The 13810-nt window shown below is 32.3% G+C and overlaps 5 protein-coding genes across 5 annotated transcripts; 4 read left to right on the plus strand and 1 right to left on the minus strand. All coding sequences in view use genetic code 12, as the record gives it.

Moving 5' to 3' along the window:
• Positions 1 to 146: 146 nt before the first annotated feature.
• Positions 147 to 524, plus strand: CAALFM_CR01300WA (uncharacterized protein; the record flags this gene model as incomplete). The annotated part of the gene is made up of 2 exons (XM_019475509.1): positions 147 to 150; positions 232 to 524. The coding sequence occupies 2 exons, from the start codon at positions 147 to 149 to the stop codon at positions 522 to 524; spliced, it is 297 nt and encodes a 98-aa protein (XP_019331054.1).
• A 792-nt stretch (positions 525 to 1316) lies between these two features.
• On the plus strand, positions 1317 to 2457 carry ATP3 (F1F0 ATP synthase subunit gamma; the record flags this gene model as incomplete). The annotated part of the gene is made up of 2 exons (XM_019475510.1): positions 1317 to 1363; positions 1620 to 2457. The coding sequence occupies 2 exons, from the start codon at positions 1317 to 1319 to the stop codon at positions 2455 to 2457; spliced, it is 885 nt and encodes a 294-aa protein (XP_019331055.1).
• A 364-nt stretch (positions 2458 to 2821) lies between these two features.
• On the minus strand, positions 2822 to 5818 carry CAALFM_CR01320CA (uncharacterized protein; the record flags this gene model as incomplete). The annotated part of the gene is made up of 1 exon (XM_712820.2): positions 2822 to 5818. One exon carries the CDS (start codon positions 5816 to 5818, stop codon positions 2822 to 2824), a length of 2997 nt encoding a protein of 998 aa, XP_717913.2.
• Positions 5819 to 7642: 1824 nt separating this feature from the next.
• CPA2 (carbamoyl-phosphate synthase (glutamine-hydrolyzing)) lies at positions 7643 to 11092 on the plus strand (the record flags this gene model as incomplete). Its single annotated transcript, XM_712819.2, has 1 exon — positions 7643 to 11092. The coding sequence occupies one exon, from the start codon at positions 7643 to 7645 to the stop codon at positions 11090 to 11092; it is 3450 nt and encodes a 1149-aa protein (XP_717912.1).
• A 713-nt stretch (positions 11093 to 11805) lies between these two features.
• Positions 11806 to 13452, plus strand: CAALFM_CR01340WA (uncharacterized protein; the record flags this gene model as incomplete). Its single annotated transcript, XM_713092.2, has 1 exon — positions 11806 to 13452. One exon carries the CDS (start codon positions 11806 to 11808, stop codon positions 13450 to 13452), a length of 1647 nt encoding a protein of 548 aa, XP_718185.1.
• Between the last annotated feature and the right edge of the window lie 358 nt (positions 13453 to 13810).

Genomic DNA, 13810 nt, shown 5'->3' on the forward strand with positions numbered 1-13810 from the left:
TAGTTAATTAGTGAACCAGTTAAATTTCATCTTTTGTAATACAAGCACTGCCAGAAGAAAAAATTTGGAAAAACTACAAAACACCATCTTAATCATCAACAACCATTTTGATAATAACAACTAGATAGATAAATATAACTTACACAATGGGTATGTATCTAAATTGTTTACAAACTTCTACGTTGGCTTAGTATTAACTAACAATAATAATATTATTTTTTTTCATTTCAGGGCGTTTAGATAGTTATGAAAACCATCAAAGACCAGAATTAGTGTCGTTTGATGATATCAGTTATAACAACTTATCTCAAGTGGAAGCTGCCAGAAAATCTATGCTTAGGGAACAATGGATCAGAGTATATGAATTAAGGGTGACTCATGAAGCTTTAAGAAAATGCAGACAATATCATCAAGAAGATGCTTCAAGAAATTGTAAATCATTGGTATTAAAATACATGAAAATGTTGGAAACATATCCAATACAAGGTTATATGGGATACCAAAAGAACGATCCATCTCAATAGATATAATATTATTTACAATAATCAATACTACTACTACTAATAAGAAGAGGAAGAAGAAAAATATACAAAACAACACCGTGGGGGATTATGGGGTATTATGAAACTTACCAAATAATCTGTGTTTACTTGTATTTTTCAGTTTGAATTTTATTTTGAATTTTGATTTTGAATTTTGATTTTTATATTTGCATAGAGAAAAGAAAGATCTATTGAAGAAAATGAAAATGTGTTGAAATGGAAGGACTATTGAAAGACAATTCTGTATAATACGTTTAGAGTTGATTGTTTTTTGTCTTTAGTGAGGGAAGCGAATATCTTTGAACAACTTTTTCTTTCTACAGGATTATTATTATTATCATCATCATTTTTTTGTATAAAAGCAAACTATATATATATATATTCTATAAATCAATTTTAAAAAAAAGAATCATAAAGAAGTTTTGGTAAATACTCTTGTAGTGGTATTTTGCAATCAACGCATTGTAGTTGTGGAAGTACTAATAATATGAGTTGTGGTAGTGTAAAGCTGTACAAATTCTAATTGCCCAATGAAATCGTTGCAACCAAGAACTTTTTAGTGAGAGAGAGAGAAATTCTATTGAGAGGGAAGACCGATTTTTTCACTTTTTCTTCTTCCAATAAATTTTTTAGCTGAATGGGCACGCACTATGATTTTTTTCAGTTTACCACCAACTCTAAGAGAAGAAAGGAAAAAAAATTCAACATAATAATACAAGCAAACCTCCCCTTTCTTTTCTCATAATCATCTTCTTCACAAACTACATAGCAACAATGTTTCGTTCAGGTGTTTCTACTGCTGCCAATGCAGTCCGTGTAAGGTATGTTTAGATTCCAAGACATTTACTTTCATCAATGACAGAGAATTGACTATTAAAGAGTATAAGATCAACAACCAATCAGATTTCACGATACTAAGGTCACCGATTATTGCACCTACTACACACTTCCTCCTCCCCTCCTAAAGACAGAGAAAGTTGTTTTCTGTTGTTTTAAATGTTTTTGTCTTTATGGGAATTCGTTATAAGTTTATGATATACTAACAACTTCTTGGGCTTTTTTTTAATTTATATTTAGTGCTAGAAACTATGCCACTTTACGTGAAATTGAAATGCGTCTTAAATCCATTAAAAACATTGAAAAAATCACCAATACCATGAAGATTGTTGCCTCTACTAGATTGAGTAAAGCTCAAAAAGCCATGGCTTCATCTCGTGTTTTCAATGAAACTGATAAAGAATTCTTGTCTAATGCTGAACCAAAACCAATTGAAGAAGAAGCTTCTAAATCTGATGACAAAACTTTATTGATTGTTGTTTCTTCCGATAAAGGTTTATGTGGTTCTATTCATTCTCAAGTTTCCAAAGCTGCCAGAAAGAGAACTGAAGAATTAAATGGTAATGTCGATATTGTTTGTATTGGTGATAAAGTCAAAGCACAAATTTTGAGAACTTATGCTGACAAAGTTAAATTGGCATTCAATGGTGTTGGTAAAGAAGAACCAAATTTCACTGAAGTTGCCTTAATTGCTGATGAAATTGCTAAATTAGGTAACTATGAAAATGTTGAAATTCTTTACAACAAATTTGTTTCTGGTGTTTCATTTGAACCATCTAAATTTTCCATTTATGCTGCTGATGCCATTGCTAACTCTCCAGGTTTAAGCAAATATGAATTGGAAAATGAAGAAATCACTTCTGATGTTGCTCAATTCTCTTTAGCTAACAACTTGTTGACTGCTATGGCTGAAGGTTATGCATCTGAAGTTTCTGCTAGAAGAAATGCTATGGACAATGCCTCCAAGAATGCTGGTGATATGATCAACAGTTACTCTATTTTGTATAACAGAACTAGACAAGCCGTCATTACCAACGAATTGGTTGATATCATTACTGGTGCTTCCTCATTGGACTAGTGGGCTAGTTTTTTCTTAATACACCAAGAAATTAACAATTATTATATCGTCTTTACATATTCTATTTAAATACAAGTCACATATATAAATTAAAAACGAAGAAAATATGATATTTACATATATCAAAGAATGATTATAAGCTCTAAACTGTATGCTTTACTCCCAGAACAAGTTTATTGGAACCCCTACAAAAAACAATACTATTCTCTCTGATAACTACTTGATCAATTCAAATCAAATACTGGGTCTTGTACAATTTAAAATATATATGTATGTATGTATGTATGTATGTATTAAAATTAATGTATGACAAACTATGAAACAACTAAATGTTGCAACCAAAAAGTAGGATGCTTTTATTTTTTCAACCAGCAATTATTAAATTTGCTGTCATAGTATCAAATCTACCTCTAATTAATTTAGCTTCAACTTCTAATAATTCATGATACAACTCTTCACCTTTAGATCCAAGTTTAGCCAACATTTCTTTTAATTTGGCTTGAGTCAATTTCCAAACAACAGTATCATTTACAGTAGTATAAATGATTTGTCGATATTCTGAAGCATCATCTAAATCACCAAATGCCACTAATGGTAAAATACTACTATGTAATTCTCGGCCCTCACTTTCGAATTTAATAATTGAACGAATCAAACCTGATTCAACTATGAAAAATGCTGGTTCATCATTTTTGGTATCATAAAATTGATAATTTTCTGGAATTTTTTCTTTAACAAAATAAGGAGTAATATTTGACCAAAATTCAGCATCTTTATCGGATAAACCTTGGAATGATAACATAATTAATGATAATGGTTGTTTTTGGAAAAGGGAATTTTTTTGAGATTCAAATTTACTTTCAGTTTTATGTTCATCATAAACGGTTTTACTAGCAGCTTGGAAAACTTGATTAGTTCTAGGTGTACCAAATTCTCCATATTTACCGAAAATTTTAGCTCCATATGATGAAGGAGATGCAAATGATTGACGTGTTGTAGTTAATGTTGAAGATCCAGGTACTGATCTGGTTTTAACTGGATCACTTTTCTTAAGTTTGCTATAAGTTTTCAAAAAACTATTTTCACACCATTCCAAGGCATAATTCAAACTACTAAATAATTCTATTGGTGCATTGGCTCCATTATCAAATATCCCAGCATCACGTAAGCCTTGAATTATATCATCATCTTCACCTACAGATGAAATTATAAATTGGGTTTTGAAATCATTAGCCAAATTTAAAATTCTTCGGAATCCTTCTGCCGCAGAAAAATCTAATGAAATAACTCCCTTCATATCTATTATCAAATATTTTATTGGATTAGATTTAAATTTATCATGTTCAAACATATTTCTAATCTCTTTTTCTACTCCACCAATTGAACCGAAAAATAATGTCCCCTGTAATTTGACAATACAAATTTGTTCACCAACATTTTTCAAAAATTCTTGTTGTTTTGGATGTCTCATAACAGTAGATCTAGCAACACTACCGGAATATATTCCTTGAACAACTGGAGTTCTACCTGCTTCTACCACAAATGATAAACACGCTAATAAAATACCAACCCCAATACCAGCAACAAAATCAACTGCTCCCATTGTGACAACAATAATTATAATTGTGATATATTCAATATTTCTTAATCGGCCCCAAGTATCGTAAATTGCTTCCTTTAATAATTCATAACCCAATAAATAAATCAATGCACCGACAACACAAACTGGTATATATCCAATGACCACAGGGCCTACCATCATAACTGCAGCCGTGGCAATAGCTAACATAACCCCCGCAACTCTATCGTCGGCACCCGCACGAATGAATAACACTGAATTGGTATAAACAAGATAGTTTTGGATCGAACCAACAAGACCAGAAATCGCATTGGAATATCCATGAGCCACTAATTCACGATCGACATCAACTTGATCCATACCGACTGAAACTGCCAAAGCCGGGACATTAATGGGGACATGTAAAATACCGAAAAATGTTAAAGCTAACATTGTTGGAATTTGACGTACAATACAAACCCAATCCACAAGATTGAATTTATATAAAGAATAAAAACTATACCATGGTTCGTTATCTTCAACCATGGGGAAAATCCAACCATTAATTCTAGCATTATTTAAATTCCAACTTGGTACAACCGCAACTGATAAATGGAAAATTATAAACACAGCAATGAAATAAAGTGGGACCAATAAAGAATTATGATATTTATGTTGTAAAATTATTAAAATCAATGCTAATAATAAAGGAATTGTCCATTCCAATAATGTAGTATGATTATAAAATAAATATTTAAATGTTTCATAATTATAAGATAATCCACCTTCTAATCGTGATGAAACTTCAATACCAGTAGCAATTAAAAAATATCCAACACCACCTATACATCCCACCAAAATATGTCGAGGGAAAAACCCCACTAAAACACCCAATTTCAATTTACCTAATAAAAAAAACACCAATCCGGTGACAATTGAAGAAACGGCATATGATGTAATGGTAGTGGCTATAATAGCATCATTATTAATATTATTATTACCGTTTGATTCATTTGTTATTTGTTTAGCAATGGCTCCTGCCATGGTATGGAAAAATGGTGTTACTTCAATCATTTCTGATCCAATACCAGCTTTGAATGCTGATCCACCAAGTGAATAAATCAATTGAGAAATTATACATGACATATAAAACATTGATAAACCTGCGGGTGCCAAAGATGCAAAAATCGATTCACTTATAGGAAACATAATCATACCATAAGATAATCCATCTAAAATATTCAATAAAGTACCAAGAAATACCCCGGGAATATATCGAATTGGCTTGACCAAATAGGAATGCAATTTACTTGGTTGTTTTTCAGGGATGTTATCTTTATATGATAATGATAATGATGATGGTGATGGTTGGGGGAGGGAATTGACTGATGGGTTGCTTCCACTATGACTTCTTCGTCCAAAACTGTTTACACTAGGTGAACCAATTTCTGACTCTAATGCATCTGCTTGAGAAAAATAATTATTTCGTGGTGAATTGGGCATTAAAAGTGATGATTCAGATAAGGAATGTTGATGGTCTTGTGATTCTTCTTCTCGATGGTGTTGTTGTTGTTGTTGTTGTTCTAAATCGTCTTCGTTTTCGTCTTCATTTAGGGATTCAGTAACAAGTACACTTGCTAAATTTGCTGTTTGTTCGTGAACCTCAACACCAGTATTGACTAAAGATGAAGATAATAAACTTGGTTTATATGACATACTCACATAACTTCGACCTCCAAAATCAAAAGTCTCAGAATTGTCATTACCAGTAGATTTATTTGGTATTCCATATGGTGACGCCATTGTTTGTTATATATATATATATATAGTTTCTCCAATCACAATCACTGGGTCTTAATAATATAAAGGAAAACTGTGGCAATCAGGCTATATTAGGAAGTAGGAATTGAAATAAATAAATAAACCACAATAAAAAAAAAGTCTTTTGAAATCTGACCCTTGACAATTGAGAAGATAAAACAATAGATGTATATATATTATGATAATTATTGTTTATTGATCAACAAAACTTTTGAAAATAAAGTATTTTTAGATGGTAGAAAACAAACAACAATGTTTCATTAAATCAAGGAAGAAAGAAAGAAACAAAGAAGTTAAAAAAAAAATAGAAAGAATTAATTATTGGCAAGAAATTTTTCGGATTTGTTACAAGGTTATATTTTACGAAAAAAAAAAAAAAATGCTACAGAACTGAAGAAGATGAAGAAGAAATATAAATTCTGAATGAATGAATGTAGTAGTAGTAGTAGTAGTAGATAATGGTTACAAAATGCCTCCATTTCAATTCAATAGCAAAAAAAGATTTATGTTAATTGAAATCTACTATAGCATGTAACTGCGAGGCTGACTAAAATTTGTTGTTGTTGTTTTTATATTATCAAAACTATTTTCATGTTTTGTTTCATTAGAAGAAGATAGCGGGGGGGGGATTAATTAGTAACTTGAAATATTGACAGCAATTTATAAAATTAATATAAATAACAAACACATAAAATGTAGTAAAACACGTTAGTAGCAGTAGCAGTAGTAGTATAAGTTGACTTCGCTATCTTCCTTAATTAATTTAATTTAATTTAATTTTAAATTAATGAAAAATTTATTGACTTAGTATTATGTGTGTGTGTGTGTATGTGTTGTGCAAAATTAAATTTATTGATAACGCAAGCTAATTTAAATTATTTTCGCGGTTTGTTGCTGTCTGTCTGTAGGGGAGAAGGAAAGGAAAGGAAAGGAAAGGAAGATTGAAAAATCTCATTATACATTATTTCATCTTGTGAAAAATTGCTACACTTAATTTAATCTATTAATTCTCTTAACCTACTACCTAAAGCCACATCCATTGTATTATTTATTCACTTTCACATCTACAGAACCCTTGATTTCCATAAATATACTTAGAATCAATATACTGCTAATGATAGTAGTTGAATCTTTCTCCCTTTGACATTATGGATAATTATCAAGACTTGGGTGTTGTGTCCTTACACCAAGAATTGAGATATCCTATCTAATGGGCGGGAATACATTTCAAGAAATTGTTTGGATGTAATAGCAAATAACACATGAAGATATAAATTATTACATGTAGAAATAATCTTCAATAGCTGTTATAATTGAATACAACTCTACTATTCTGAGTCACATAGAAGAAATCTCTTTGCTTGGTTGGTTGGTGGTAGTGTCGTTGTGCTCAATTTCTTTGTGAAAAATGTCAACCCGAAAAAATGGAAATCTATGCAACGCTTTTTTATCCGGGTAAAACTTTTTCTCAATTCAGTGGTTTCTCTCTCTCTCTCTCTCTTTAATCAAATCAAAGAAGTAAAGAACCACTGATTGTCCATCGCGGTTAATTCTTTGACTCATTACCCTTTTGGGATGAAAAAATTTTTTTTTTTTCTTTTTCAACACTTTATTTAACTGCCTTAGTTTTTCTTTTTTATCCCCCTTCTACATTTTCTTTCTTTCTTTCTTTCTTCATTTTATTTTCAATTTCTACTATTATCAAGTTTTAAAACAATCATTTACTGTTTTTTTTTTTTAATAAACAAGTACTACAAATCCAATTTATCTTACTAGTTTGTTTGTTTTTGTATTTTCTTCTTAGAAATGATAACTTTAAAAGCTGCTATAACTCAGCAGTTTAAAATCACTAAAAAAAGTATACTGTTTGTCCACAAACATTCATTTTCATCATCATCCCTTTTAAAACAGAAGGAACAATTACGTTATGCTGGTGCAGATTTGTTGAAAAATTTTACCGATGAACATGCACACAAATTGGTTGATGTTTCCAAAGTGCTTGTTATTGGTTCTGGTGGGTTATCCATTGGTCAAGCTGGTGAGTTTGATTATTCTGGATCACAAGCCATTAAGGCTTTAAAAGAAGCTAATAAACAATCCATTTTAATCAATCCAAACATCGCTACAAATCAAACCTCTCATGCTTTGGCTGACGAAATCTATTATTTGCCAGTGACACCAGAATATATCACGTATATCATTGAAAGAGAAAGACCGGATGGTATATTATTGACATTTGGTGGTCAAACTGGGTTAAATGTTGGTGTTAAATTGGATAAAATGGGTGTTTTCGAAAGATACGGTGTCAAAGTGTTGGGTACTCCAATTAAAACTTTGGAAACTTCTGAAGATCGTGATTTATTTGCTCAAGCTTTAAAAGAAATTGATATTCCCATTGCTGAATCTATTGCTGTTGAAACTGTCGATGATGCCTTAAATGCTGCTAAAGAAGTCGGATACCCTATCATTGTTAGATCTGCTTATTCTCTTGGTGGATTAGGTTCCGGTTTTGCTGCTAATGAAGAAGAATTAAGAAATTTGGCAGCTCAATCACTTTCTTTAGCTCCTCAAATCTTGGTAGAAAAATCTTTGAAAGGTTGGAAAGAAGTTGAATATGAAGTTGTCCGTGATCGTGTTGGCAATTGTATAACTGTTTGTAATATGGAAAATTTTGATCCATTGGGTATTCACACTGGTGATTCCATTGTTGTTGCTCCTTCACAAACATTATCTGATGAAGAATACCATATGTTGAGAACTGCCGCTATTAAGATTATCAGACATTTAGGAGTTGTTGGTGAATGTAATGTGCAATACGCTTTACAACCAGATGGATTGGATTTCAGAGTTATTGAAGTTAACGCTCGTTTATCCCGTTCTTCGGCTTTAGCTTCTAAAGCTACTGGTTACCCATTGGCTTATACTGCTGCTAAAATTGCTCTTGGTCATACTTTACCAGAATTACCAAATCCAGTGACTAAAACTACTACTGCTAATTTTGAACCATCATTAGATTATTTGGTTACAAAAATTCCTAGATGGGATTTATCAAAATTTCAACATGTTAAACGTGATATTGGTTCGGCTATGAAATCTGTTGGTGAAGTTATGGCAATTGGTAGAAATTTCGAAGAATCTTTCCAAAAGGCCATTAGACAAATTGATCCATCATACATTGGATTCCAAGGTGATCATTTTGATAATTTGGATGAAGCATTGGCTAATCCAACCGATAGAAGATGGTTAGCCGTTGGACAAGCTTTATTGCATGAAAACTATACCGTTGATCAAGTTCATGAATTGACCAAAATTGATAGATGGTTCTTACATAAATTGATGAATATTGTTAACATGTATCGTGAATTAGAAGCAAATGGACATTTGTCAATTATTAACCATGATTTAATGAGTCGTGCTAAGAAATTGGGATTTTCAGATAAACAAATTGGTCTTTGTGTTGGAGCTGATGAATTAGAAGTTAGAAGAGTTAGAAAAGAATTGGGAATTATTCCATTTGTGAAAAAAATTGATACTTTGGCAGCTGAATTTCCTGCCAATACCAATTATTTATACACCACTTATAATGCCACTAGTTCTGACATTGATTTCAATGATAAAGGTACCATGGTGTTGGGATCTGGAGTTTATAGAATTGGGTCTTCAGTTGAATTCGATTGGTGTGCTGTTTCCACTGCTCGTGCTTTAAGAGAAAATGGACACAAGACTATTATGATTAACTATAATCCAGAAACTGTTTCTACTGATTTTGATGAAGTTGATAGATTATATTTTGAAGAATTATCATTGGAAAGAGTATTGGACATTTATGAATTAGAACATGCTCAAGGTGTGGTGGTTTCCGTTGGTGGTCAACTACCACAAAATATTGCTCTTTCTTTACAAAACCAAGGTTGTAATGTTTTAGGAACTAACCCTGAAGATATTGATAAAGCTGAAGATCGTCACAAATTTTCTCAAATCTTAGATTCTATTGGTGTTGATCAACCAGCTTGGAAAGAATTGACTTCAGTGAAAGAAGCTGAAGAATTTGCTAATGAAGTTGGGTTCCCAGTATTGGTTCGTCCATCTTATGTTTTATCTGGTGCTGCCATGTCGGTTATTAACAATAAAAGTGAATTGGACGCAAAATTGTCTAATGCTGCCAAAGTTTCTCGTGATTACCCTGTGGTTATTTCTAAATTCATTCAAGGAGCCCAAGAAATTGATGTTGATGGTGTTGCCAATGATGGTGAAGTTTTAGTTCATGCTATTTCCGAACACGTTGAAAATGCTGGTGTTCATTCCGGTGATGCCACTTTAGTTTTACCACCACAAGGATTATCACCAATATTATTAGATCGTTTGAAAGTAATTGCTGATAAAGTTGCTGCTGCTTGGAAAATCACTGGTCCATTCAATATGCAAATCATTAAGAATGATCAAAATGGTACTTTAAATGATGAAACTTGTGAATTGAAAGTTATTGAATGTAATATCCGTGCATCTCGTTCATTCCCATTTGTTTCTAAAGTGTTAGGAATCAATTTCATTGATGTTGCCGTTAAAGCATTAATTAAACAAAATGTCCCTCAACCAGTCAACTTGATGAATGAAAAATATGACCATGTTGCTACCAAAGTCCCACAATTTTCTTTTACTAGATTAGCAGGTGCTGATCCTTTCTTGGGTGTTGAAATGGCTTCAACGGGTGAAATTGCTTGTTTTGGTAAAGATTTATTAGAAGCTTATTGGACTTCTATTCAATCAACCATGAATTTCCATTTACCTAAACCAGGTCAAGGTTTATTATTTGGTGGTGATTTAACTAATGATAAATTGGGTAAAGTTGCTGCTAATTTGACTGGATTGGGATATAAATTCTATACTGCTAGTGAACCAGTGGCTCAATATTTAAAACAAAACAATTTTGTTAATGAACCAGTAGAAATCATTGAATTCCCAAAAACTGATAAACGGGCATTAAGAGAAATTTTCCAAGATAAAGAAATTGGTGCTGTTTTCAATTTGGCTAAAGCTAGAGCTGAAGATTTATTGGATGAAGATTACGTGATGAGAAGAAATGCAATTGATTTTGCTATTCCATTATTTAATGAACCTAATACTTCATTATTATTTTCTCAATGTTTGAAAGAAAAAATCGGTCATAAAGTTTCATTTGATGAAATACCTCATAAAGTTGAAATCCCTGACGAAGTTAAAAGATGGAGTGAATTTATTGGTGGTAAACCGGTGTAAAATTAGAAGGAGTTGAAGGGGATAAAGAAGATGATAACTATAAGTTTTGAATAGAATTTTTATAAAAAAGAAGAAAATATGTTTGCCTCTTATTGATAAGTGTATACATGTATTCTAAGATAGTAATAAAAGGATCATTTACAGATAGTATTACGGTATGTAAGTTTTATATTTTGGTGTGATTTGTTTGGATGTATTTGGTCAATTCTTCTACTATTAGAAGTGAAACCCGTAAAGAACACTTTTGTTGAAACTATGATAAAGTAGTCTATTGACTTTTTATCTCCGTATTAGCTATCTTACAACCCGAGTAATATAACTGCTCTCTTGTAGGTAGTGGGGGGAGGGGGTATGGATAATGTATCCATGTTGTATAGTTTCATCAACTAAATTCATTATTACCTGTTCTAGCTATCATTTCTCATTTCTAGATTTTTTTTCTTTAGCCGCGCATTTCTTCCTAATCAAGTATGATCTCGCGCARCAGGAAGAAGAATTATCAACCAATCTGATAAACCTCATACAACTAAGTTCTTATCTAATTGGAATATCTCCCTTCCTTTCTTCTCTATCCCCAACTCCTTTCGACTCTAAGATTCTCCTTATACATGTAAATGAAAACTATAAATAATGACCATCATTCAGTGAATCTGATCAAATAAAATATATAAAAAAATGGAATAAATCTTCTACGATAATAACAACACATAAAGATGGTAAATCAAGTTGTTGAAAATAATGATTATGAAATGGTACCAGGTACGGTACATTTGATTGATATTAATGGGAATTTGGATGTACAAAAAAATGGTGATATCATTTTACAGCCACAACCAACTAATAATCCAAATGACCCCTTGACTTGGTCTAAACTGAAACGACTCATTCAATTTTCTCTTGTCTGGATCTGGGGTTTATTTGTTGCCGTTGCTATCAATTGGGTTGGACCAGTTTTCGGTGTTTGGGAAAAAGATTTGAAAACCACTATAGGAGATTTATCTAATGCAGTTGCCGTTGGGTTTCTATTTTTGGGTGTTGGAGTATTACTTGTACAACCAACAACTTTAAAATTAGGTAAAAGGTTTATTTATATTGCTGGGAGTATTTTCACAATAATTTCCTTAGCAGTTGGATCTCAAGCAACAGAAGTGGGGTCTATATTTGCATTCAAGGCACTTGTTGGTCTTGGTGCTAGTCCATGTGATAGTGTGGTAGAGCTTAGTGCCACTGACCTTTTCTTTCAACATGAAAGATCAACAGCTATTTCTTCATTGATTCTTGCATTGTATGCGGGTTCATTTGTTGGACCAATTATTGCAGGGTACATCACTGATTCAATTGGTTGGAAATGGTGCTTTTATGTACAAATCATTATATATCTGACATTTTTGATTATCCAAATTTTCTTTCAACAGGAAACAACTTTTAGAAGATCCTTAAGTGATGAGACATTAGAGGAGGAAATTTTGCAGCAAATCAAGTCAACCGAAATCAACAATGAAAAACAAATTATTTCTGAACCGCTTGCAAAGGAAATAGTAGATGAAGAGCTGGGATCTTCAAGTATTGAGTCATACAAAAAGAAAACTTATTTCCAAAAAATGAACATTATACATACCGATCAAAATGATTCCAGAAGTTGGTTGTGTATTTTTTATCGTCCATTTTTTGTACTTTATTATCCTGCATTTATCTTTGGTGGGATTGTGTATGGAAGTCAAATGATGTGGTTACTGTTGACATCAACCACTCAAACCTTGATATATGGTGCTGAACCATACAATTTCTCAGCTAACGGGATTGGTTTGACTAACTTGGGATGTTTGGTTGGGTCAATTTTGGGTACATTTTATGGTGGGAAATTTGTTGATTGGCTTTCTATTAGATTGGCTAAAAAAAACAACGGTATCTTGGAACCTGAGTATCGATTATGGGCCATGATTATTCCAACGATACTAAATGCAGGTGGATTATTGGCGTACTATCTTCCTTGTGCCAACAAAGCATCATGGGCTTTTTCAGTCGTTTTAGGACAAGGAGCATTGGGTTTTGCAATGAGTAGCTCTGGTAGTATTTGCATTACTTATGCCATTGATTCTTATCCTAAAGTCGCCAGTGAAGGAATTGTTTTAATGTTGTTCATTAGAAATATGATGGGGATGGGGTTCTCATATGCCATTCTGCCATGGATTAACAGAAATGGCCTTGTGGTTGTTACGTGGTTGATGTTCATGTTGTCGATTATTATAAATGGAAGTTTTATAGTAATGTTGGTGTTTGGAAAGAGGTTCAGGCGTTGGACTGCCGCTCATTATGAAAAAGTTTCTGAGCCTAGATATGGAGAATTCTTTAAACGTTAGAAAGTAGAATGCTTTTAGATTTGTATAGTGAGACAATTGATGCAATCGTGAAATTATATTGTATGCCCTCATAAAATAGCATAATCCACAAGAAGTGATGTTGTCTACAAAGATAGTATTGGATGTTCATTTGCATCCCCTGTTAATCCAACAGGTCACATTAAAAGTATTTGCAATTATTTATTTATGTGATATAAAAACATACTTGGAATATACAACGGATGCACTTGAATAATCTTCTATCTTGATACAGTCATGAATATAAGGTTACACTGTTGCCAATCTTCCAAATGTGGTGCACTCTTCTGATTATTTTATCTGGGAGAACCAAGCAAACCTTAATATAAATACTCAATAA

This window comes from Candida albicans, chromosome R (assembly GCF_000182965.3).
Source record: "Candida albicans SC5314 chromosome R, complete sequence".
NCBI lineage: Eukaryota > Fungi > Ascomycota > Pichiomycetes > Serinales > Debaryomycetaceae > Candida > Candida albicans.